This window comes from Pan troglodytes, chromosome 4 (genome assembly GCF_028858775.2).
Source record: "Pan troglodytes isolate AG18354 chromosome 4, NHGRI_mPanTro3-v2.0_pri, whole genome shotgun sequence".
Classification (NCBI taxonomy): Eukaryota; Metazoa; Chordata; class Mammalia; order Primates; family Hominidae; genus Pan; species Pan troglodytes.
The window spans coordinates 146,961,680-146,984,208 of NC_072402.2; the positions used below are offsets into that span (position 1 = coordinate 146,961,680).

The window sequence follows — 22,529 nt, forward strand, 5'->3', positions numbered from 1 at the left end:
ACAAAAATTAGCTGGGTGTGGTGGCATGTGCCTGTAATCCCAGCTACTCGGGAGGCTGAAGCAGGGGAATCACTTGAAAATGAGAGGCAGAGGTTGCAGTGAGTCAAAATTGTGCCACTGTACTCCAGCCTGGATGACAGAGCGAGACTCTGTCTCAAAAATAAAATAAAATAGGAAATTGGCAATTGTTGAGAGAGTTGTTGAAAAGAATTAGCACCAAACTGAGACCGCCTCCTTGATCTATCAAGGGGATTGAAACGTTAGATTTTACTCTCTAACTCTATGATTCAGTATTATCAAATGTTCCACCTTCATCTTCCCAGAACCACCGCTAGTTCACAGTCCACAGTTTAGGAAACTTTATAGCCCCACTTAGAATGCTTTAAATTGTAGGATGAGAAAACTGGGAGAGAATCAAGTGATCCTGAAGCTCAGCCTCTTCATTTCACAGATCAAGAATCCAAGATGCCTAAGACCACATACTTCACCTGTGGGTCCTTGATTCCTAATCCCTTTACATCAGGCAGGCACCCTCTTATGCATTAAGACTGGCATCATGCTGCTCTGCTAAGGAAGCTATTAATCCATCATTGCCATTGTTCAGAGACAGTTTTTTTTTTAAGTTTATCACTTAAGTTGATGTCAATTTGCAATTAATACACTGTAAAGAATCAGCATATTGTGCAATTACGTGAAATTTAACCCACTTTTACATTTTGAATAAACAAACTCCCAAGGAATGAATGCTAACCAATTTTATTTTTAAAAAGCAATACATTATTGACTGGGATAACTCAAAATGAAAAGTTTTATGAGTAATTTCCTATTTAGACTGCTAGCTGCAAATACATAGAAAATAAATCCATATTCTGCCCCTAACAGCCTGAAGTCCTTGCATTTTTGGTCTCATTCATACTCAGACCTTGACTTGAAAGACAGAGAATAAAAAGGAAGTACAGAAGTAGCCAGAGAGTACTTTAATGGTATTGCTAATGTTGCATTCTTAACCCCATGTCTCACCCTCCCCACCAAGCTCAGGTTGCAGCTTCTCACCTTTTCTGTCTTCATCTCTCTCACAGCATAGACGGACATCTGAAACCTCCATCTCACCCCCTGGATCCAGCATTGGGTCACCCAACCGAGTCATCTGCGTATGTATCACTTTTCTACCACCAAAGGGCCTTCTTTATTCCTGACCTGGTATATAAAGAGTCACTAAGGATAAGGGAGCTCTCAAGTTTTCATCCAGCTGACATTTGATGCATGCTCTTCATGTGCTAGGCTCTGTACCAGGTCTTGAGGATCCAGTGGGGTACAGGGAGGACATAGATCCCGCCCTCATGAAGCAAACAGTCTAGTAAACCCAGAGTTTCAGGGATAATGCAGAGTTCCATGGAGCACAAGAAAGAAAGTACAATGACAGCAAGAGCCCTTGCTGAGTTCTAAAACCAATGCAAGGTGCCTCATTTCCCACTACTTAACTGACAGCAAGAAAAAACTGAGGATCAAAGTGGTATTCTGAATAGGTATTAGGTGGAATATTGATGTGGAGATAGTGGTGGGTGATAAAGAGGCAGAAAGGAGAAGGAAGCCACATACACATGTGGAAACATGGCTGTAAAGAATTTGCAAACATAAGGAAGAGGTTTCTAATCATGTGGAAAGTCCAGGGATGGAGCAGACCCACCTCCATGTGTCTGAGCTCCCATCTCCACAGGCATTCAAACACAGAGAGACTCATCATTTGCCAGGGATGTAGAAGAAGAGACAGAAGTTGAGTTCAATGACCTCAGAGGCCCCTTGTATATGTCATTCATTCATTCAACAAACATGTGCCAAGCATTTACTCTGCTAAGCACAGTGCTCTGCTCTGGGGAAATGGTGATGAACTACACAGACTTGATGCCTGTCCTCATGACATTGAAGACATAGTGCCATGAATCATCAATTGCAGTTATAAATTCCAGGAAAGAAAAGCACAGGGTCCTCTGATGATACTACAGATAAACAGAGGGACCTGACAATCTAGGACTAGTTGGGAGAAGGCATCCCGAGGAAGAAACATTAAACTCAAAGCAGAGGGATAAACAGAAATAAGCTAAAGGAGGTGGGAAACGCAGAGCCAGGGAGAGCTGAAACGAGCAGAAAACCTCAATCTGATTGACTCTGGACTGTTCCAGCCTTCCACAAGCCAAAGGAGCCAAGAAGACCAGAAATGTGGGGAAAATGGTCTATAACAAGAAACCCATTCCTGACAAGAAGCTCTAGATAGAGTCAGCAAACCAGCCAGCCCTGGCCCTGTCCACTACTGCCAGATCATTACTTCAAATCCACATCCAGTCTCCTCTTTGATCCCTGGATAATGCCCATTGATAGGACTATGGGCACCTTTCCTTTCTTCTCTGGTCAAATGGAAAAAAAGAAAAACACTTAAGAGTTATCACTGACTGAAATTTCAATATGGGTCAATACTACCATGTGGCTGTCAAAAAAGACAAGCTGCTTTGATCACAGGCTGTACTCATGGAAGATTCCTTTCTAAAGCAAGAAAGGTAATAGTCTCCCTGGCACTGTGAATGGGGCCAGACCACAGCAGGATTAATGGGCTTAGTTTCCAGGCATGCACAGTAAGAATGTTATTGACAAATATGAGTATGTTTCCAGAAGAGAGTTACTAGAATAGGAGCACTCAGGAAGCTGCCGCACTGTAATACCGTTCATCACAAGCTGGTCTCCCGGTGCTACTGAGGGGCCTTGTAAACCTTTGTGAAATAAGTTAAGCCCTGATGATGTTCACCGTGGAGTCCTGGAGAAAGATTCCCAGAATTGCCCCTGTGATGAGCAACTCCATTACTGAATGGAATTTATGATGGCAGCTAGGAACACCTGCGCTTGTGCCTTCCAACTAGGGGCTTACACATTGGGATCAGTTGTCCCTCACATCCTAGCAGAGGCATGTGTCTCCCCTTCCAGCCTCTCCTGCTCTCACCGTTTATGGTGCCTCATGCTCAGCTGCTCCTGGGAATGACTGAACATGTCATAGAAGCCCTGTTTTCAGTGAGCCCATCCCAAGCATGGCTTTCAAATTTGGAAAAAAATTCATCCATCTGCTTTGGATAGATGCAATAACAAGCATAAAGATGGATTTTAATTTAGTTTTAATAGACATTTGAGATTTTAGATTCAAATAGAATTATCAGTGAACCTGAAACGAGCAGCTTCTTTCAAACTTTCAAACTTTACTCCATCTCCACTGACTTCTAGAATCATCTTCAGGTGGTTTGGCTTTGACCCATGTGTTCTCTTCCTTCCTTCCTGGCTAATTATGTTAGGATGCCTCTGATCAATTGGTGTGTCCAGACCTGAGGCTCATTTATAGCCCTGTAAACAAAGTGGCTATAGGAAGAAATATAAATTTAGTGTTTTTGAGGTTTGGGGTAAAGTGCCAAAATGAATAGTTATGGGTCGAGATGAGTTTGGAAGATGCCAAGAGCTCTCAAGGTCAAGATCTAACAGCCAGGACAAAAGGCAGCAATTACTTCAGCAAGTGGACTCTCATCTAATAAAGGCTTTTTTTACCCACACACCCCCAGAACTGGTGCAGATGTGAGTGTCTGTACCAGGCAGGCTCTGGCAGAATTCAGGTGGCCTACCTCAAAGAGTTCAACTGAGGAAGGTTTCATGACGGAGTTGTGGGCAGGGTTAAGTGGACCCACAGGAGATAGTGAGGTATCCAGGGACTACAGCAACATAATGTTGTTACCACACTGGACCTAAAAAGACGAGGGAAGGGAACAGCATTACCAAAGCTGGCAAGAGCTGGGGAAGCCCAGCCTCCAGAGAGAGTCATGCCCAGCCCACAGCCAGTCAGGAAGGTTGCCAGGGGAATAAGTGTGCCAACCTCTCTCTCCATTCACCCTCTAGTCTCTGCTGGTGCATCCCATTGGCTGAACCCAACTGAAAGTCAGAGAGCAAAAGAGCCTGTGATACAGCCCAGGCAGTGTTCAGGACATAGATCCAGGCAAGGAAGGGTGGACACTGGGTCTAGGGGCAACAGAGAATAAGCAACCCTGCCCTAATTGCAGTGCTGATGTGGCAGGGATACAATAGTGGAAGGGCTTTGGTAGGTTTTTAAAATAGCACAGCTTATAGGTATTTATGAATGCTGCTCCCTGTAAAGTAGTCTTGGCCCTGAGACTGTACTTGGCTCCTATGGCTTTGGGAGAATGTTATCAGACTAATACAGTCTCTGGATTCTCTATCTAGCAGCCTCTATTGTAATTTGCAGCACCTCAGGACCTTGCAACACAGATCCTGGTTGATCATAGCAAACACCAGGTCACAGAGGGAACGGCTGGAGGACATGGCCGTGGAAAAGGCATGGCTTCAGGAGCCATGAGATGCGGGCTGTCACATGCAAGGGGAAGCTTTCTTTCAATCCATGCAGCTCTAGAGGGATGAACTCTGCCAAAGTCAAGCAGAAGGTAGAGGCTCATTTCAGTTCAATGGAAAGAGCAGCTTTCTGAATGCAGCCTTCTGACGGTGTAAGACAGTGAACTCCCCATCCCGAGAAGACAGGAGAGGCTGCTGAAGAGGGCAAGCTCTCTGTGTTGAAACTTGGGCTCTTGCAACTTATTAGCTATGTAGCCTTGGACAAGTTAATTGATTTTTCTGTGCCTCTGGTTCCTTATTCAAAAGGAGGATAATGTTAGTGCTTACTACTAGAGTTGTGAGTTGTATGGATGAACTGGGTTAATCTATATAAGGGACTTGGTACAGAGCCTGGCTTATAATAAGTACTCACCAAATGTTAGCTAGTGTTTTACTATCATGATTATTTTTGTCTTTACCATCTTCATCTTCTTCTTCAAGGATGCTGTGAATTGGGATGTCTTCACTCTGTGGGATCGGAAGGCAGTCAGTACCCAGGCTGTGTAGTTCAGGCTGAATTCAAATCTATTAGCTTAATGGTGCAAACTGTATAACCTTTTGAGCCTCCATTTCCTCAGCTAGAAAATAGAAATGATATTGACATTTACTTCACAGAGGCATTACAACATCTAGAGGATATAATTATTATAAAGCACAGGGCTTACAAACAATATGTGCTCAATAAATGTTAGCCCTGTTGGAATGGATGGCCTCTAAGACCACTTTTATTCTAACATTCTACTATTCTTCAATTTGATCCTAATCTGTTTGTGGTGGAAACTGGAGAAGTTTGTTCCTTCTGTATCTTGTTTTTGTTTCCTCTCTCCATTCCCTTTTCCCTCTTATCTTTCTATTCCTTTCCTGTCCATTTCCCTCTTCCCTAGGCTAAAGTGGATAATGAGATCCTTAATTACAAAGACCTGGCGGCTCTCCCCAAGGTTAAGTCTATCTACGAGGTACAACGCCCCGACCTCATTTCCTATGAGCCTCATTCCAGATACACGTCTGACGAGATGCTGGAGAGATGTGGCTATGGAGAGGTATCGCGTCTTGCCCTTCTCTCTGGGGCTATTGTAGGAAAGGAGATTGCTCTGGGGTCCCCAGCCCTCTCCATCACAGACAGTTTGGCCTCCACAATGCTGGCTCCCAGACTCTTCTACACTGGGATTTATGGCCAACGTTTTTTAAATGAAGAGATTTCATTTGGCTTTCTGGCTTTTCTTGAAAAATCAGAGCCGACAACCTTAAACCTACATTTCCACCATCTGGAGATGGGAAGCAGCACCCCCTATAGACAGGACATGAGCTTTCCATTCTCCCCAGTCCCACCACTCCCTGTTAATCCCAGCATTGAAGCTAAGAGCCTGTGACCACTTATTACTCAAGCTGTTGTATTTCTTATGCTGTAGGAATTTTTCATGTACTCAGCCCAAGGCGCTCATCTCCTGCCAGGCTCAGTGGCCATTTAGATTTATAATCCCATTATAACATGTCTAATCAGACATGTTCTCTGGTTTTCCCACCTGGCCTTTAGCCCCAGTGTCTCTTCAAAGGAAGAGACGCTTTTATAAAGACGCAGTAACAGATAGCTTTTGAAATCATTAAATGGTTGCTAAACAAGAGAAAGTGTTTTCTGGAGATGGCAGCAGGGTTGGGGGCAGAATTACCCTGGAGGTCCTGGCAGTCTATATCCTAGAAGATTTCTAACCTTATCCCAGACCCCTTGAGTTAATTTGAGGCAGCAGAAGCCTGTCCTGGTGGGCAGGGACCCAGGTTCTTGTCCCAGCTCCACCATAACTAGCCTCGTAACCTCAGGCAAGTTCCCTTCCTCCCTAAGGGATTTGGGTTCCATTTGGTTGAAGAGCCCAATGCTGAGATTCTCTGGTTTCCGGCCCCTGAAATGCACCAGGAGAGGAGGATCAAGTGTTTAGTAGAAGCCGCTTGTCCTTCAGTTAGAGATGGCAAACCAGGGCCCACAGGTTGCAGCCAGCCCTCAGATTTGTTTTGTTTCACTCACAAAGTGTCTTTTGAAAATGCAAACTAGTTGTCAACATGTAAACATTGGGAGATTTCATGTAAGAATCTGCCCTTCTGTCTTTCTTGGAAAATTAAGATGCTGTGTAAATGCTGGGCAGGCATTCCAGCTGCTGGAGCTGAGGAACTGCTGCCCTCTTCAGTCGAGACATCCCATCTCCAGCTGCTGCACCAGCCAACAGCTCAACTCCCTTGTTGGTGGCCCCAGCCTGGCCCCAGCCTGGCCCCTGCTTAGCCAGGGTGCTGGCTGCTGGGTGCCCTGCCCTGGGCATTGTCCTCATGAACTGTAGAGGGGTCATGAACCAGTAGAGAGACAGGAAAGGGTGGTGACAATAGCCCTGAGCATGCAGCACAGAAGCCTGGGTCCAAGTCAAGTCCCTGCCACTTCTGCCCTGAGCGGCCGTGAGCCTTCGTATTCTCTCTCTGGGCCTTGGTTTTTCCCTTCCTAAAAGGCGGGCATAATCTCGAGGTTTCCTGCCTCCTATCAGTAGTCTGACCCTCTGGAATTCCCAGTGAGGCTGTTATCTGGAGAGGGGTACAAAGGAACTGCTGCAAGCCCTCTCTGCCGAGCCATCTAACCATGCTCTGTCCTTCGTCTCGTCCTCCTCTCATTCCTTCTGCTCGTTCCACAACTGCCTTCAAACTCTTCACTTCTAAGTCGCTGGGAACATTATCTCCCTACTCCCAGGTAATTCAGCTGATAGAGAATTAAGTTGATATATAATTGTGCCCCTTTATGTGGACTTCACCCATCCCCAGCCCCCCAAAGGTGTCTGAGCCCTTGCCCAAGGTATTCCCTGCAAGCAGGGAAGTGCTGGAGAGACTCGGGTGTATGTCCTGGAGGAAGTGGTAGTGGCATACAGGATGGAAATCTGCCCTTCCTGCCCAGAGATGGCCTCCCTCAGGCTTCTGGGATCCCTGGTCAGGATTCCAGGGATTGACCCCACGGATTCCATTCAAGGGCCTGCAAGTAATGGGGGAAAGCCCTGGAAATTCTCTGCCATCTTCCTCGGGCTGTGTGTGTAACTCAGGGAGGAGGGGGGTCTCTGTATTCACACCTCAACCCCGAGAATCCCAGATTCCATGTCATGCCCACCTGCCTGCTAGACCCTCGGGCCACAGGCCCACTTAACAGCCAGCCGTGCTCACAGCCCCATTTCCTCTCCCAGGACATCTACGAGAACCTGGACCTCCGGCAGAGACGGGCCTCCAGCCCAGGGTACATAGACTCCCCCACCTACAGCCGGCAGGGCATGTCCCCCACCTTCTCCCGCTCACCTCACCACTACTACCGCTCTGGTAAGGAAGGGGGAGGACCTGAAGGGAGAGGAAGAGCCAGGGAGACAATGCAGTCACTTGGGGTCCCTGCTGCAGAGGGCACAAGGCTCCCCCATGATCTCCATCACAGTGTGGCCCTCTGGAGGCCTATGGCCACCCAGGTGACCAGCTGGGCCTCTCTGAGTCCCTGAGATGGCAGGGGGGATGGAGGAGTGTGTGGCACTGAGAAGCAGCAGGAAGGTGGGTGGTGAACTTCCAGGAGAGGGGGCTGGCAGGTGGCCCTGTGGCCCTGGTGGAAGAAGACTCCACCATCCTCATGGCCTGCCCCATCCGGAGGGCAGAACCAAGAGACCAGAAATATGGCTATGAACTGGCCTTCACCCAAGGGCCACCCCAGCCAATCCAGTCAGACCATCCACAGTCACCCTCAGATTGGGGGTGATGCCAGCACTTGGATGGAGGAAAGGAGCAATTAAGGGAGCGTCCAAAAGGGGGAGGTTCGGGGGTGGTTGGGGAGATAAGAGGCTCAAACTAAGATGCCTTCCTGGAGCTCAGTAGAGTTGATCTTTACTTCTCACAAAATCTGACTTTGGGATCAAGCCAGGAACAAAGTCAAGCTTGTTTCTGCCAACATGGTGCATGAGAGCACATGCTGCTTCCGCCCCGGAGCCTGAGCACGCTGAGACGCCCCAGCCCATCCCCCATCTCTGCTGTCATCACCTCACCACTTCCTTAACTGCCACCGCGTTAATGCCTGTTTTCTCTGTGCCTCTGTTTTCTTTGGCGACCACTGCCTGCGTGCTCCAGGGCCCGAGAGTGGCCGGAGCTCTCCATACCATAGCCAGTTAGATGTGAGGTCCTCCACTCCAACCTCTTACCAGGCTCCCAAGCACTTTCACATCCCAGGTAGGCACTGCCAGCCCAGAATTCCTGGGATGGATGCATGCTCCATGGGGTCACAGGTGCCTGAGTCACCCCCTCGATGCCACACAGGCACCAAGAAGCTGGTTCCTGAGGGACCTCCCTAACCAAGCACCTGCACCAACCCTGTCCTCCAACCCCAACACACCCATGGGCTTCAGATTATCCACTTGACAGAACCAACCTCCATTAGGACCTCAAAGAAGCAGTCCAGGGAAGAAAAGAGGCAGGGAGCTCGAGTGAGATACCGTGAGTGCTTGAGGGCTGTGAGGGGCGCAGCAGGGGCACACAGCGGTGAAGGCTACACACTTTGGCTTCAAAGCTCTTGGGATGGAATCCGATGCAGCTGCTTATAAGCTCATGACTGTGAGCCAGTTACTTGGCTTCCCAAGCCACTGTTATTCCTTCTGTACAGCTAAGCACTGTTCTGGGCTCAGAGGTTGCAACTGTGCACAACCCAGCCCAGATCCTGCCTTCATGGTATTTGGTATTTACGTACTAATGTAGGAAGAGAGATAAAAATGAGTAAACAAATATGTAGAGGATAATTTCAGGTAGCCATAGGTGCCATAAAGATAAATAAAACAGGCCATCCTGAGAGATGATGAGGCTGAGAGAGGCCAGGCTAGATGGGGCGGTCAGGAAGAGCTTCTTGGAGGAGGTAACATTAAAGCTGAAAGATGAGAAGAGGCCCGGCGTGGTCGCTCACGCCTGTAATCCCAGCACTTTGGGAGGCCGAGGCGTGTGGGTCATGAGATCAGGAGTTCGAGACCAACCTGTCCAATATGGTGAAACGCTGTCTCTACTAAAAATATAAAAATTAGCTGGGCATGGTGGCTTGTACCTGTAATTCCAGCTACTCAGGAGGCTGAGGCAGGAGAATTACTTGAACCTGGGAGGCGGAGGTTGCAGTGAGCCAAGATCGTGCCACTGCACTCCAGCCTGGGTGACAAAGTGAGACTCTGTCTCAAAAAAAAAAAAAAAAGATGAAGAGCCAGCCTATGAAGAAGCCAAAGAAAGACATCGCAGGCAGAGGGAAGAGCACTGTCATGTCATGTGACCGCAGGTCATGACAGGAATTGAGAGGAAGACAGGGGCTACATGACTGAGTGGGTGTAGTTTGGACAAGGTCTCCCTCTGAGTCACAGCAGAGCCAGGCCTGAACCTCAGTCTCCTGACACCAAGCTCAGTTTTTCACTCCCCACTCACGTTCCCCTCAAGAGCTCATGCTGCTGTTTCATCTACACCTTCCTCAGCTGCCCTAGAGGGGTCCCATCCTGTCTGTCTTTGAGGGAGGGGGAGGGAGGTAAGCTGAAATTCCGCTGCAGCATCCTGGGAATTTTCACATGGAATGAGGTGTGGCCACTGGTGGAGGCAGTGGACACCTTCCTGCATGGGGCTCTGCTGAGCACACACACGCCTGTGCCTGCATGCTCACCCTTCAAGCCCCAGGTCCCTTCCTTGGCACCACTTGGATCCATCCATTCCTCTTCCCACACCTTACTTGGAACCTGTTGGGACGAGGTTGAAAGTTCAACTTTGGAAGAGGAAGTTACCAGGGGAAAAAGATGGTGGCCCCTTGGAAAAAGTTTTGCCTATCTCTCTCTTCTGAGATTAACTGACCAAGTACTATCTCCTTTTCTCCCTTTTCTCCTGTCTCTCTCTCTCTCCCCTCCCCACTGTCCCTTCCTGGTCTGTCTGGCAGCTGGAGACAGTAACATCTACCGGAAACCCCCGATCTACAAACGGCATGGTATGGTCAGAGGCAGATAGGGCTTGGCCACACAAGGAGAGGGGGGAGGTTAACCATCTATGCAGATGGCCCTGCACAGGCCACCAGGAGCCACAAAACACAAGGCTGCATCTTGGTCCTTCTTGTTGACTGCCCCATCACCCAGGGTGACATTAGGGCGGAGTTTGGTGTCATTTCAAAAGAACAAAGTCCTCATGTCCCCTCAGTTCTTTCCCACCACCTTTGCAATCTCCCCCTTACCTGCTCTCTGGCATCCTAAGTTCCATAATTGGTAAAACCTTTGTAAAATGCACATACCCCTGGGAGAGTCACACTCCAAGGCATTAATACTTGAAATGTTCATTAGAATAACAGGAGATGCATACAGATTCCTGGGCCCCACCCCAGGCTTACTGAATTCGAATTTTGTATGTGTCACGGTTTCTCCAAGTGATTCTGATACTCAGCCCAACTTGGGAACCCCTGCTGTAAGTTGTTCTCAGTCACAGTCTCCTGAGAGTGGATGGAGACTTGCAGAGGAGATGTAGATGAGTAAGGTTGCAGAGGGTGACTTCCTTCTTTCATTCATTCATTGATTTAGTGTTTCTTAAAGAATGATCTATGGACCATCTGCACCTGAGAGACATTTAAAAGGCAGATTCCCTGGCCCCTTCCTTGCCCCAGAATCCCTTAATTATAAATATTGAGAGTGTGAACTAAGAATCTGCACTATAACTGGCTTTGTCCATGATTCCTACCTGCACTTAGTATGAGAACCACCAAGTCATTCATCACTGACACCACCTGTTCATTTTTGCAAAAAGTACTTACTAAGCCTCGATTGAATGAGCACATCCCTTCCATTGAAGCTGCAGAGGAGCAGCTGCCACCCTGTGCACCCACACTTGCTTAAGGGTCTAGCTGGATAACAAAAGGAGGCCCAGAATCAGTGGAGCTTGGAGATGAGTGAAGCAGTCCTGCCCCAGGTTCTGAACTCATTAGCTGGTGGAGGGGACAGTATGAGTTTAAACAACGGCTCTGGGTGCCTAAGATTCTACAGTTTAGACAGACATCCTTGGTTCCAGAGGGGGCTGAGCAGGGGGGTCCAAGGTGAGTCTGTGAGCATGTGCACGTCTATACCAGCCCATGAAGGACATGCCATGTCCCCTGAGTACTCATAGAAAGACACCAACATGACAAAGGTAGTTTGGCTTTATACCTGGAAAAGGCCCCCAGGTCACAAGCTTCTCAGGACTTCGTCGGATTTTCCAGGTGGGCTCTGAGGGGTGGCACTAAAGCAGACTCAAGAGGAGTCTGGGGTGGAGGTGGGTTGCTTGGAAAAGAGGGCAGAGGAAAAAGCTAAATGCAATCAGCCAGGAGGGGCTGCCCAGGACCCAAGTCAAAGAGAAGAATTTGAAAGCTTTGGAAGCAAGTGCTGTTGTGGGGGCTGCATAGCCTGGGGCTGGCTGAAGCTGATCCACCACCTCTGCCACTCTGGCTCCACAGAGCACAGAGCTTGTCCCTAAAGCTTCCTGTAGCTGACCATGAGAAATGGTCATGCAGCCACACACACTTCCCCAGCCCCTCTCTCTGCTCTACCAGCCTGTCACCCACGTTTGGGCCACGAGAAGTCACTGCTCTGTAAGTAGTTGTGACTGCAGTGGGTCTTTTTGGTCACCCCTGTCCTCGGCTTACTTCAGGTGGAAGCTTGAAGCTGGATGGCACCTGAGCCAGCAGACCAATTCTGACACTTACAGATGAGGAAACTAAGGCAGAGATGGTAGGACCTGCCCAGTGTTACAGCTGAGTAAAGTAGCAGAGCTGGGACCAGAACCCAGCTTTGCTGACTCCCTGTCTAGCACTCCTTCCTTCAGGCTATGTAGTCCCTGAGCAGAATGTGGCATCTCAGGTTGTGAGGAATGATGGAGTTCAAATTTATAACAAGGAAGGCTTCTAAAGGGCTAGGAAGGCTTCTAAAGGGCTGGGGCTCACCTGGAACCTGTCCAGTCTTATTTGAGGAGCCACACCCTTAGCGGTCATTCTGGAACAGACCTGGGAATCCATGGAATGTGCTGGAAAGAGCCCTGGGCTGGGGTCTGGTCCAGTTCTGGGGCTCACATGCTATGTGGTCTTAAGCAAGCCCCTTCCCCTCTCTGGTGCTCCAATTACTAAATGCAAAATGAGGGTTTGGCCCCAGTGCTTTTCCAGCTCCGATGCTCCATGGCCCAGTTCTAACAGAGAGCCCTGATCTTGAAGTGGCCTCACTCCCCTGGGCTGGAGCCTGGTAAAGATAGGAAAAGGGTACACAGTCCCATCCTGGTCACTCTGCCTTCCTGAAGTGCTCTCCTTGGGTCCTCTGCAGGTGATTTGTCTACAGCAACCAAGAGCAAAACAAGTGAAGACATCAGCCAGACCTCCAAGTACAGTCCCATCTACTCGCCAGACCCCTACTATGCTTCGGAGTCTGAGTACTGGACCTACCATGGGTCCCCCAAAGGTAGTACCCCCATAGGAGCCTGAGGCCAGGGCCCTAACACCTGTGCCAAGGACACGGGTGTTCAGAACAGTTGCCTACTCCTTTATACAATCATTCTGAATAAGAGTGCTTAGAGGGTTTATAACTAAGGGTGTTTATTCATTCAACAAATATGTACTAAACGCTGGCCATGGACCCTAGCAATACACTGGGGAGCAAAACAGACCAGGTCCCTGCCCTTGTGGAGAAGACATAGGCCCCAGCCATGAGAGGGAGGTGATGCGCAGAAGGTAGGAGAGCTGATGGCAGGGGCCTGCTGTCCAGCCTGAAGATGACAAAAGTTTCTCAATGCAGCCACTTAGCTGCCATCAGGAGGGTGGCAACGATGTAACACGGCAGAGAGTGTAGAAATACTTCTGCAAAGACCCAGGATGTGAGAGAGGATTCCAGTGGAGGAAAGAAAAGGCTGTCCACTTAACCTTGAACTCAGAGAGGAAGAGAAGCAGTAGAGGTGAGGGAGGAGGTCCCCCAGGGTTTTGAGGGTTGAGGTAAGGATTTTGGTTGTTATCCTAAACAGTGAGTGGCATGATCACATTGAAAGTAGTGGCATGATCACATTTGTGCTTTTGAGAGACCACTTTGGCTGTAGGGTAAAAAATGGTTGGGAGGATGGAGAAAGAGAGGATGTGGGGAGGTGGAAGGCTCCTGGTAAGGGGTCTCAGTGGTCCTCAGATACCACCTCACCCAATCATACAACCCAAGCTGTTCCTTTCAAATATGGGGGAAATTTTTCATCAAGATCCACTCTGATTCAATGTCTTTACTAATTCAATGTCCATTCTGAGCAAAGCTTCATAGAAGCTCAGAGATGACTCTTTGGTGCTGGGCACAGTGGCTCACGCCCGTAATCCCAGCACTTTGGGAGGCCAAGTTGGGAAGATCACTTGAGCCCAGGAAATTGAGACCAGCCTGGACAACATAGCACTTCTTCTCTACAAAAAAATTTTTAAAAATTATCTGGGCATGATAGTGTATGCCTGTAGTCCCAGCTACATGCAAGCCTGAGGCAGGAGGATCCCTTGAGCCTGGGGACTTGAGGCTGCAACAAGCCATGATCACACCACTGCACTCTAGCATGGGTGACAGAGTGAGCCCCTGTCTCAAAAATTTAAAAATTTAATAAAAGGATGACTCGTTCGCTACTCTCAAAGAAGTCTTCATCAGAAAAGAAGGTAAGATACAAATACAACTATAACCAAGTGGGCAGTGATCTGTCCCCACGGGAGAGGAGTGTTCAGAGACCACAAAGGCAGCAGAGACCACTTTCAGCTGATGTGAGGCTTAGCTTAAATGAGACTGCTTCCATTGAAAAATAAGATTAAAAAGAAAGAAAAGTGGCTTTTCTTTTTTAAAAAAAAAATGCCTTAAGCCAGGCTGAGTGGGGTGCACATGCCAGAGCTGATCTTTTCTGTCTTTTGACAGTGCCCCGAGCCAGAAGGTTCTCGTCTGGAGGAGAGGAGGATGATTTTGACCGCAGCATGCACAAGGTGGGCAGAGACCACAGCACTGAATATGATGCTTAGAGCATATATCACTGAGGGTCTTTTCATTTGCAAGCAACAAAAAACAGATTCAAGCCCACCTATGATAGAAAAAAGAAAAGCATAGCTTTGCATAACTGAAAAATCAAATGGTGGAATTAGCTTAAATTATGACTAGATCCAACTGCTCAAAAAAATGTCATAGGAAATTTGTCTCTTCACTTCTGGGGCTTGCCTCTGCATTGGCTTCATGCTCAGGCAAGCTATTTTCACATAATGGTAAGCAGGTGCTTGCAACACTTGTTCATTGCTGGTGAAACCCTTGTTCCAGCCCCTGTGGAAAACAATTTGGTGGTTCCTCAAAAATTAAACATAAAATTACCACATGATCCAGCAATTCCACTCCTAGATATATACCCAGAAGAATTAAAAACAGGACTTAAACAAATACATATATACTCATATCCGTGGCAGCACTATTCACAAAAGCTAAAATATGGAAATAATCCAAATGTCCATCAGCTCATGAATAGGACAAAATATGGTATGTCCATACAGTGGAATATTATTCAGCCATGAAAAGAAATGAAGTGATGATACATGCCACAATGCAGATGAACCTTGAAAACATTATGCTTAAGAAAAGAAGCCAGACACAAGGTCGCATATTGTGTGATTCCATTTCCATGAAATATGCAGAATAGGCAAATCCATAGTGACAGAACATAGATTGGTGGTTCCCAGGGGCACGGGGAGAGGGGAATGGGGAGTGAGTGCTTCATGGATATGGGATCTCCTTTGGGGGAAATAATGGTATTTTGAAACGAGATAGAGGTGGTAGTTCCACAACATCGTGAATGCACTAAATGCCACTGAATCATTTCCTTTAAAATGGTTAATTTGAAGTTAAGTAATTTTCACCTCAGTTAAAAAGAAAAAGGTGGCTATCTGCCCATTGTTGAATCAATCACTGTGCCAAGACAATGGGATCCTGTCACTGGCCAGGCTTGCTTTTTTGTACCCACCACCAGACTCCCACCCAGACCACAGGACAACTTGTGGAAGACAAGATGAGACTGCAACAGGAAACATGGGTGCCACAAGGTGGGAGGGACACTGGGAAGGCAAACACGAGAGCAGGCTGCTATGGAGGATGTGATCCTCAGCCTTGCCCAAGCCCGTTCCATCTCAGTGTCCTTTGTTTTCCTTCTAACTTCATCTTGCTCTTCCCCAACCCTCAGCTCCAAAGTGGAATTGGCCGGCTGATTCTGAAGGAAGAAATGAAGGCCCGGTCGAGCTCCTATGCAGATCCCTGGACCCCTCCCCGGAGCTCCACCAGCAGCCGGGAAGCCCTGCACACAGCTGGCTATGAGATGTCCCTCAATGGCTGTAAGCACGGCTCTGGAAGCCCAACGGGGCGGGGACACCTTTCTCTGTGACTAGCTGGCAGTGTCAGCTGTTCGCTCTGAGCCAGGCTCCCTTGAGGCACAGCCGCATCCTCTCTCTTCTTCCTCACAGCAGCCCTGTGGTGGGTGGGTGCCTTTATCACCCTACATATACAGATGGGGAGTGAAGGCACAGAAGCCTTTGGTGACTTGCCCAAGATCACTCAATTTATCAGTAATGGAGCTTACTTAATCAGCTTCCTTGACTGCTTTTATAAATTAGGTTCTATTGGAATGTAGCCAGCCCCGTCTCAATCCCCTGGGCTAACAAAAGAATCAGAAGAGGCTGGCCACAAAGGTTAGCCCCAAACCCTGCAATGCCCCTTCTGGGAGCTTCATTGAGGTCTAGAATACAGATTTGGAAAGGCGCTCTATGGGGCACCATATAAGACCATGCTCTGCCCTGAGCAGTCACTCCCATTGCTTTGGGGCATCTGAAGCTCTGACTTCCAGTCAGATTCAGTATAAAGAAAAATGGCTTGGCTGGGCGCAGTGGCTCATGACTGTAATCCCAGCACTTTAGGAGGCCGAGGCGGGCAGATCACAAGGTCAGGAGATCAAGATCATCCTGGCTAACATGGTGAAACCCCGTCTTTACTAAAAATACAAAAAATTAGCTGGGCATGGTGGTGGGCGCCTGTAGTCCCAACTACTCGGGAGGCTGAGGCAGGAGAATGGCGTGAACCCAGGAGGCGGAGCTTGCAGTGAGCCGAGATTGTACCACTGCACTCCAGCCTGGGCGACAGAGCGAGACTCTCTCTCAAAAAAAAAAAAAAAAAAAAAAAAAAAAAGAACAATGTCTTATAATCATCGGAATGGCTCAAAGATGTAAGGGATGGCCTCCTGAGGTAGTGAGTCTACCATGATTTGAACTTATACAAGCAGGGGCTTTATTCAAATACTTCTTGAAAATCTCATTGCAAGCTCCTCCTATTCCTGGACACATACACACACACACACACACACACACACACACACACACACTCTGTCTGCCTCCTCCTTTTCTTACTCCTGTGAGATGCAGTCCTGCCAGGAAATCTCATCTGGATCAATACATTATGGATAATAAAATGCATCATTTATTACACTTCTATGTTCCAGGCATTTGTAGGAATGTTACACTCCTGGTAGAGCTGCAATGTAGAGAGATTATTATCACCCACTTTATAGATGAGAGAACTGAGGTTAAGCCACTTGCTCCAAGTCAAAAGCCAGTAAGTGACTGAGCCAGGATCAGACCCAAGTTGTAGTGGCCCCAAGGCCATGAGCTCTTCCCTCTTCCCCATACTACACCTTGACTCTCAGTGAGATTGAAGATGTTGGTGTTGGCGGCAGTATGATAAAGCCAGTTTTATGGAGTGTTATAGATGCGTCAGGCACTATGCTAAGTATCTTACTGTATTGTGTCACATATTCTTCACAATAATCCTACAAAGGAGACACTATCACTCCCCATTTTGCAGATGAGAAAACCAAAGCATGATTAATTAGATTGTCTGAAGTTAGAAATCTACTAATGGCAGAGCCAGGATGAACTGCTGAGCCTGTTTTCCGGCCTGACCACTGAGGGCCACTGTTTCCAACCCCTGGCTGCGGGGTCTGTGCAGTGCACCAGTGCTGTTTGCAATTCAACCTTGTTCAACCACATCTGTGCAACAAATATCACAGAGCACCTGCCCTGTGCCAGGTGCCAGGCTAGGAGCTGGACAGGGAAGGGAGATGGGGTGCAAGTGCAACAATTAAAAACTGACAAGTTCAGGAGGGGCTGCTGGAGGCCCCTTTTCCCAGCCAGCCAGGGGGATCGGGTATGGAAGCCACATCTCTTTGTCCCCATGAATCGTCTTCACCATGTTTGTCTTTCCTCATGAGCAATGACCTTCAGCTTTTCTCTCCTGCAGCCCCTCGGTCGCACTACCTGGCTGACAGTGGTAAGTTCTACCTGCCCTACCTTCAGCCCATCATGTCCCATGAGGGACAGAGCTGTGTCAGCTGCAGTTCTCCATAGTTCTAATGACCATACAATGTGGATGTCCCAGCCCACTCCTGATCTCAAATAGTCTACTCCATTGTATTTGTCAGATTGTGGGTCTGCATTTGGGTTTCTGGAACTAGGATTGCCATCCCCAATAGATGGTCCCAGAGGAAAAAAAGTGCACACACCTCTTCCACCACCTGGGAGCCTTCCTACCTGAGTTCTGAGCTTGACTTCAATTCCAGGGCCTTTGTCCAGAACCAGCCTGTGGCCAGGACACAGGGGTCTATCACAAGAAGATAGAGATGTGCAGGTCAAGGATAGAAGAGTGTCTGAGTGGGTGCCTTGGGCAGGTACCTAGAATTCTGCTAGAGTGAAATGCCCCCAGAGATGGTCAAGTTGCAAATCTGGAGAGCATCAGGAAGAGTTGGTGGCCTCTGGCCTCCACCCCTTCCTGCTAGGTTGGGAGCAGTGTTGGCCTTTGGTGGCCAGATGACCTCGGGGAGAGGGACTCATGGCTTGGGACTCCTGATAATTGCTCTAGATCCTTCTTTTCAGATCCTCTCATCTCCAAATCTGCCTCCCTGCCTGCCTACCGAAGAAATGGGCTGCACAGGGTAAGAAGCTGTGCTGGAGGATGGGGGAGGACGTTGTCCCCAAAATGCTAATAAATCCAACATTAGCTTGTTGTAAGGTGAAACCTGAGCAAAGGTCCTGGGGCTAGTGGTGGGTTAACTGAAACAACTGTATGGCAATGACTTGCTCCCCTCCCTGGTGACCCCTTCGTGAAAAGGGGCCCCCATGGGAGGGGCTTGGGAACAACTAGTACTTATTGGGCAATAACCCTGTGCCAGGGACTCAGCTAAACACTTTGCAAGCACTAATTTGTTTTGCCTTCACAACCCATGGAGGCAGTTACTATCATTTACCCTACTTTGTGCATGCAGAAAGGCACAGAGAAGTGAGGTGACTTACCCACACTCTTCAACAAGAAGTAGTAGAGCCAGGATTCAAGCCCAGGCCAGCTGATCCCACAGCCCACCCTCAACTGCTATGCTCCACTGGCCTCTAACATGGCCTGTACATTTTCTGAGCTCCCTGAGCGTGCTGTTATGGAAAAAGAAAAGTGATGAGCAGGGTAAGGAGGATTGAGAGCTCATGGAAGGAGTGACTTGCAACTTCCAGCCAGGTTGTCAGGGCAAGTCTCCTAGAAAAAGGGGTGTTTGAGCAATGAAAGAAAGCATGAAGTGAAATTCACCAAATAAATGGATATATATTGAGTAGCCACCATGTGCCAGGACAAAGCACAGGGATATAGCAGCGAGTTAAGTTTCCCTAACTTGAGACAGAGGCTGCTGAGAAGGCCCTATGTCCCACAAGCGCCAGTCCATTTTCTGGAGGTGGGTGAGTGCTTCAGGGAGGCAGAGGTGAGCTTATCTCAGGCCAGCCGTGGTTCTGTCTCTTCTGCAGACACCCAGCGCAGACCTCTTCCACTACGACAGCATGAACGCAGTCAACTGGGGCATGCGAGGTGAGTGCAGGCCTGCAGGGGGTCTGCAGGGAGTCTGCAGGGAGAGTGCCTCCAGATGTACCACTCAAAACTGCAGCTTGACCTTCGGCAAATGATGGCTACAGATTCTGTCCCCACGCTGGGCTGTGTCCAACCCTGAGTTCTTACTCTCTTTCACTTCCCACCCCCTCCCTTTTCCCCTGCTCTTCCCTCATCCTCCTGGCCTTGGGTGGTCTCCAAGCCACCTGTCCCATCTGGGTTCCCAGAACCATCACAGAGTTCTGCTCTCTTCTCCCTGGACTGTGGACCGAGGGTTGCCTGCCAGCCCCAGTGGAGGGAAGCACTCAGAGCCAATTGCACACTGTTCCCAGTAAGAATTCCATGAGCTTCCTGCTCTCTGCCAGTGATGCTTTCACACCAAACTCGACCAGCTCCTATGAGCAAGCTCAGGCAGAAGGGGCCCACATCAGAACCTCGAAGGATTCCCCACAGAAGATAGAGGATCTTGTCCATGCGTTTCAGATCTCAGATTCTTCTAATTTCTATTCTAAATATCTCTAAGGCCATTTTTTCCTTAGAACCATCTCAAGATCAGCCCAACCCCTATCTTCAGCCTTCCACTGTGCTCATACCAGCCTTGATTGTCCTTCAGGGTGAATTCAGCAAGGACAAGGTCTCTGATGGTCAAGAGAAGGAGACAATAGAGGCCAGACCCCCTGAGAGAGTAGGACAGAGGCCTGTGTAGTGATGCAAAGCAAAGACTGATGGGCTCCATTCTGTGTGTGTGTCTCTTTTTCTCTCTGCAGAGTACAAGGTAAAGGATGTGCATAGACCCTGGGGGTCTCCAGGATTCTTGGAGCCGCTACACTGGGGATCACCAGGAGGATGACAGCACTGTCTATGTAGGGAAGGGAACATAGATAAATAACCCCAGGGGTCCTTTCAAGACCAACATTTCCTGTCCCTTCTTGGCCCACTTTTCCTGAATCCTGCCCTAGGTCTCTTGCCTACTGAAATCAGATACTCTCCCTGGGCTTCAGAGACACTCTGTTGGCTTGCCAGTCACCAAATATTAGACACTTACATTCGGGAGGTCATGTGCCCATATTATTCCATGGGCACATGGCAAATACCTCCAAGCTTATTCCTAGTAGTATTAGGGGACTCTCTGGGGCCTTGTCTTTTGAGAGAAGGTATCTTAAGACTGCTGGGCAACCCCAAGAAGGGCAGATCCAGCTCTTCCTCCAGACTTAATTTCTGGCCATTTCTGGATAGAACAGAGAGCCCAGACACAAAATGTACCTGAAAGGAACAAGCCCACCACCCTCACCCAAGCTGGAGACCACCCCCCTTTCTCCTTAGATCTACCCTTATGAACTGCTGCTGGTGACTACAAGAGGAAGAAACCGACTGCCCAAGGATGTAGACAGGACCCGTTTAGAGGTAAGTCTAAAACACTGAGCAGGAGCTCTTGGGTTGGAAGAAATTTCAGAAGTTGCTTGGTATAATCCAGCTCAAGAGGGCTGGGTGGAATGAGTGGCTTTAAGATCACACAGCTTATTGAAAAAGCAGGGACTTGAACCAATTTCCTCAGCCCAAAACTTCCCCATACTATTCCCCAAAACTGTCCCATGCCGTTCCCCCAAAACTGCCCCATGCTGTTCCCCCAAAACTTCCCCATGCTGTTCCCCAAAACTTCCCCATGCTGTTCTTTGCTGCCTCCTCTTCAATTCAGTTAGTGTCTGTGGTGCACAGGGACAGTAAGTCCTCAACTAGGGCCAATACTTCTGCAGAATTGCAGAAGAGCTAGATTTGCTCCCTGCCCCCAAGGGGCCCTCTGTCTCAGGATTGTGCATAAAACTTGTGCTTGTGATGGGGGACAGGGGGAGGCAGCACTATGTGGAAGGAAAAAAAGCATAAGTAAGTCTTGAGTCAAACTCCCTAGGTTCAAACTCTGATTCTGCCATCACTAGGTTGGCAGCTTTAACCAAGCGACAACCTCACTGCAACTTGGTTTTCTTCTCTGTAAAGTGAGGGTGATTGGTGTGCTTCCCCCATGCTGCCAAGAGAAGTGAGTGAGCCAGTACCCATAAAGCCCTTAGCATGGAGTCTGGCAACATATTGAGTATGAAGTGCCCAATGAACATTAGATTACTGTTGTGCAGGGGAGACCACTAAGGCCTGAGGCAGTCAACACAGGTTTGCAGAAAAAGGAAGGATGTAGATGGACTAGAAAGACAAGTAGAGTTTGTGATCGAGAGATGGAGAGGAGAACAGCATAAATAAAGGTGCAGAGGTGGGCCAGAACATGGTGCTGGGCATTTGGGCAGTCCAGACCACCTGGTGTGGAGTTCCAGTTCCTGGGCTCCTCTGGTGCTGGAGCACACTCTGCCCCTTACAGCCTGTTGCCACTCCCTGCCTCTCCCTCTCCCTAGAATGCCTGTATTAGTCTCTAATGCGGCTAATAAAGATATACCTGAGACTGGGTAATTTATAAAGAAAAAAAGGTTTAATGGTCTCACAGTTCCACATGGCTGGGGAGTCCTCACAATCGTGGTGGAAGGCAAAGGAGGAGTAAAGTCACATCTTACATGGCAGCAGGCAAGAGAGCTTGTACAGGGGAACGCCCTTTATAAAACCATCAGATCTCATGAGACTTATTCACTACCAGGAGAACAGTATATGGGAAACTGCCCCCAAGATTCAATTATCTCCACCTGGCCCCATCCTTGACACGTGGGGGTTATTACAATTCAGGGTGAGATTTGGGTGGGGACACAGCCAAGCCATATCAATGCCCTTCGCATCTCACCAGCCTCCTTGCTCCTCAGGGCTCCACACTAGTAATCCCTGTGCCCCAAAGCCTCCTCCAACCCTCCTATAGGAGGGGTCACTCCCCTTGTCCTCTGACCTCCTCCAGCTTTCTATCCAAAGTACATCAAGCACCTTTCACTCTCCTGTGTATCATATCATGGATGTGTCCATTTCCTCTGCCTGACCCTGAGTTTCTTAGGGACAAACATTGTCTGCCCTCTACTACAGGATCTGGGCTGGGAGAGGTGTCAGAAAACATTTGTGGGATTGAGTGCAGGCTTCTGAAATAGGAGGCTCAGCACCCCTCAGGAAAAGCATATGAGCTGCCCTTGACTTGATGGCGTGGAATTGGCCCAGGGTAGAGGGTTGGGGCAG

At 48.5% G+C, this 22,529-nt stretch overlaps 1 protein-coding gene across 3 annotated transcripts in view; it reads left to right on the plus strand.

Annotated features, from left to right (window-relative positions):
• The window catches only part of ABLIM3 (actin binding LIM protein family member 3), a 118,597-nt gene that overhangs the window by 90,209 nt on the left and 5,859 nt on the right, over nucleotides 1-22,529 (plus strand). Inside the window, exons 10-23 of one of the 3 annotated variants that reach the window (XM_001162953.5) lie at nucleotides 1,080-1,151; nucleotides 5,316-5,471; nucleotides 7,124-7,153; nucleotides 7,635-7,764; nucleotides 8,551-8,649; nucleotides 10,370-10,417; nucleotides 12,759-12,893; nucleotides 14,355-14,419; nucleotides 15,655-15,802; nucleotides 17,757-17,786; nucleotides 18,389-18,447; nucleotides 19,301-19,361; nucleotides 20,147-20,154; nucleotides 20,703-20,783. In XM_001162953.5, coding sequence (XP_001162953.1) covers nucleotides 1,080-1,151; nucleotides 5,316-5,471; nucleotides 7,124-7,153; nucleotides 7,635-7,764; nucleotides 8,551-8,649; nucleotides 10,370-10,417; nucleotides 12,759-12,893; nucleotides 14,355-14,419; nucleotides 15,655-15,802; nucleotides 17,757-17,786; nucleotides 18,389-18,447; nucleotides 19,301-19,361; nucleotides 20,147-20,154; nucleotides 20,703-20,783 — 1,122 coding nt within the window. Of the gene's footprint in view, nucleotides 1-1,079; nucleotides 1,152-5,315; nucleotides 5,472-7,123; nucleotides 7,154-7,634; nucleotides 7,765-8,550; nucleotides 8,650-10,369; nucleotides 10,418-12,758; nucleotides 12,894-14,354; nucleotides 14,420-15,654; nucleotides 15,803-17,756; nucleotides 17,787-18,388; nucleotides 18,448-19,300; nucleotides 19,362-20,146; nucleotides 20,784-22,529 lie in introns of all 3 variants that reach the window. The other 2 variants (XR_008548107.2, XR_008548108.2) reach the window with 2 other exon arrangements.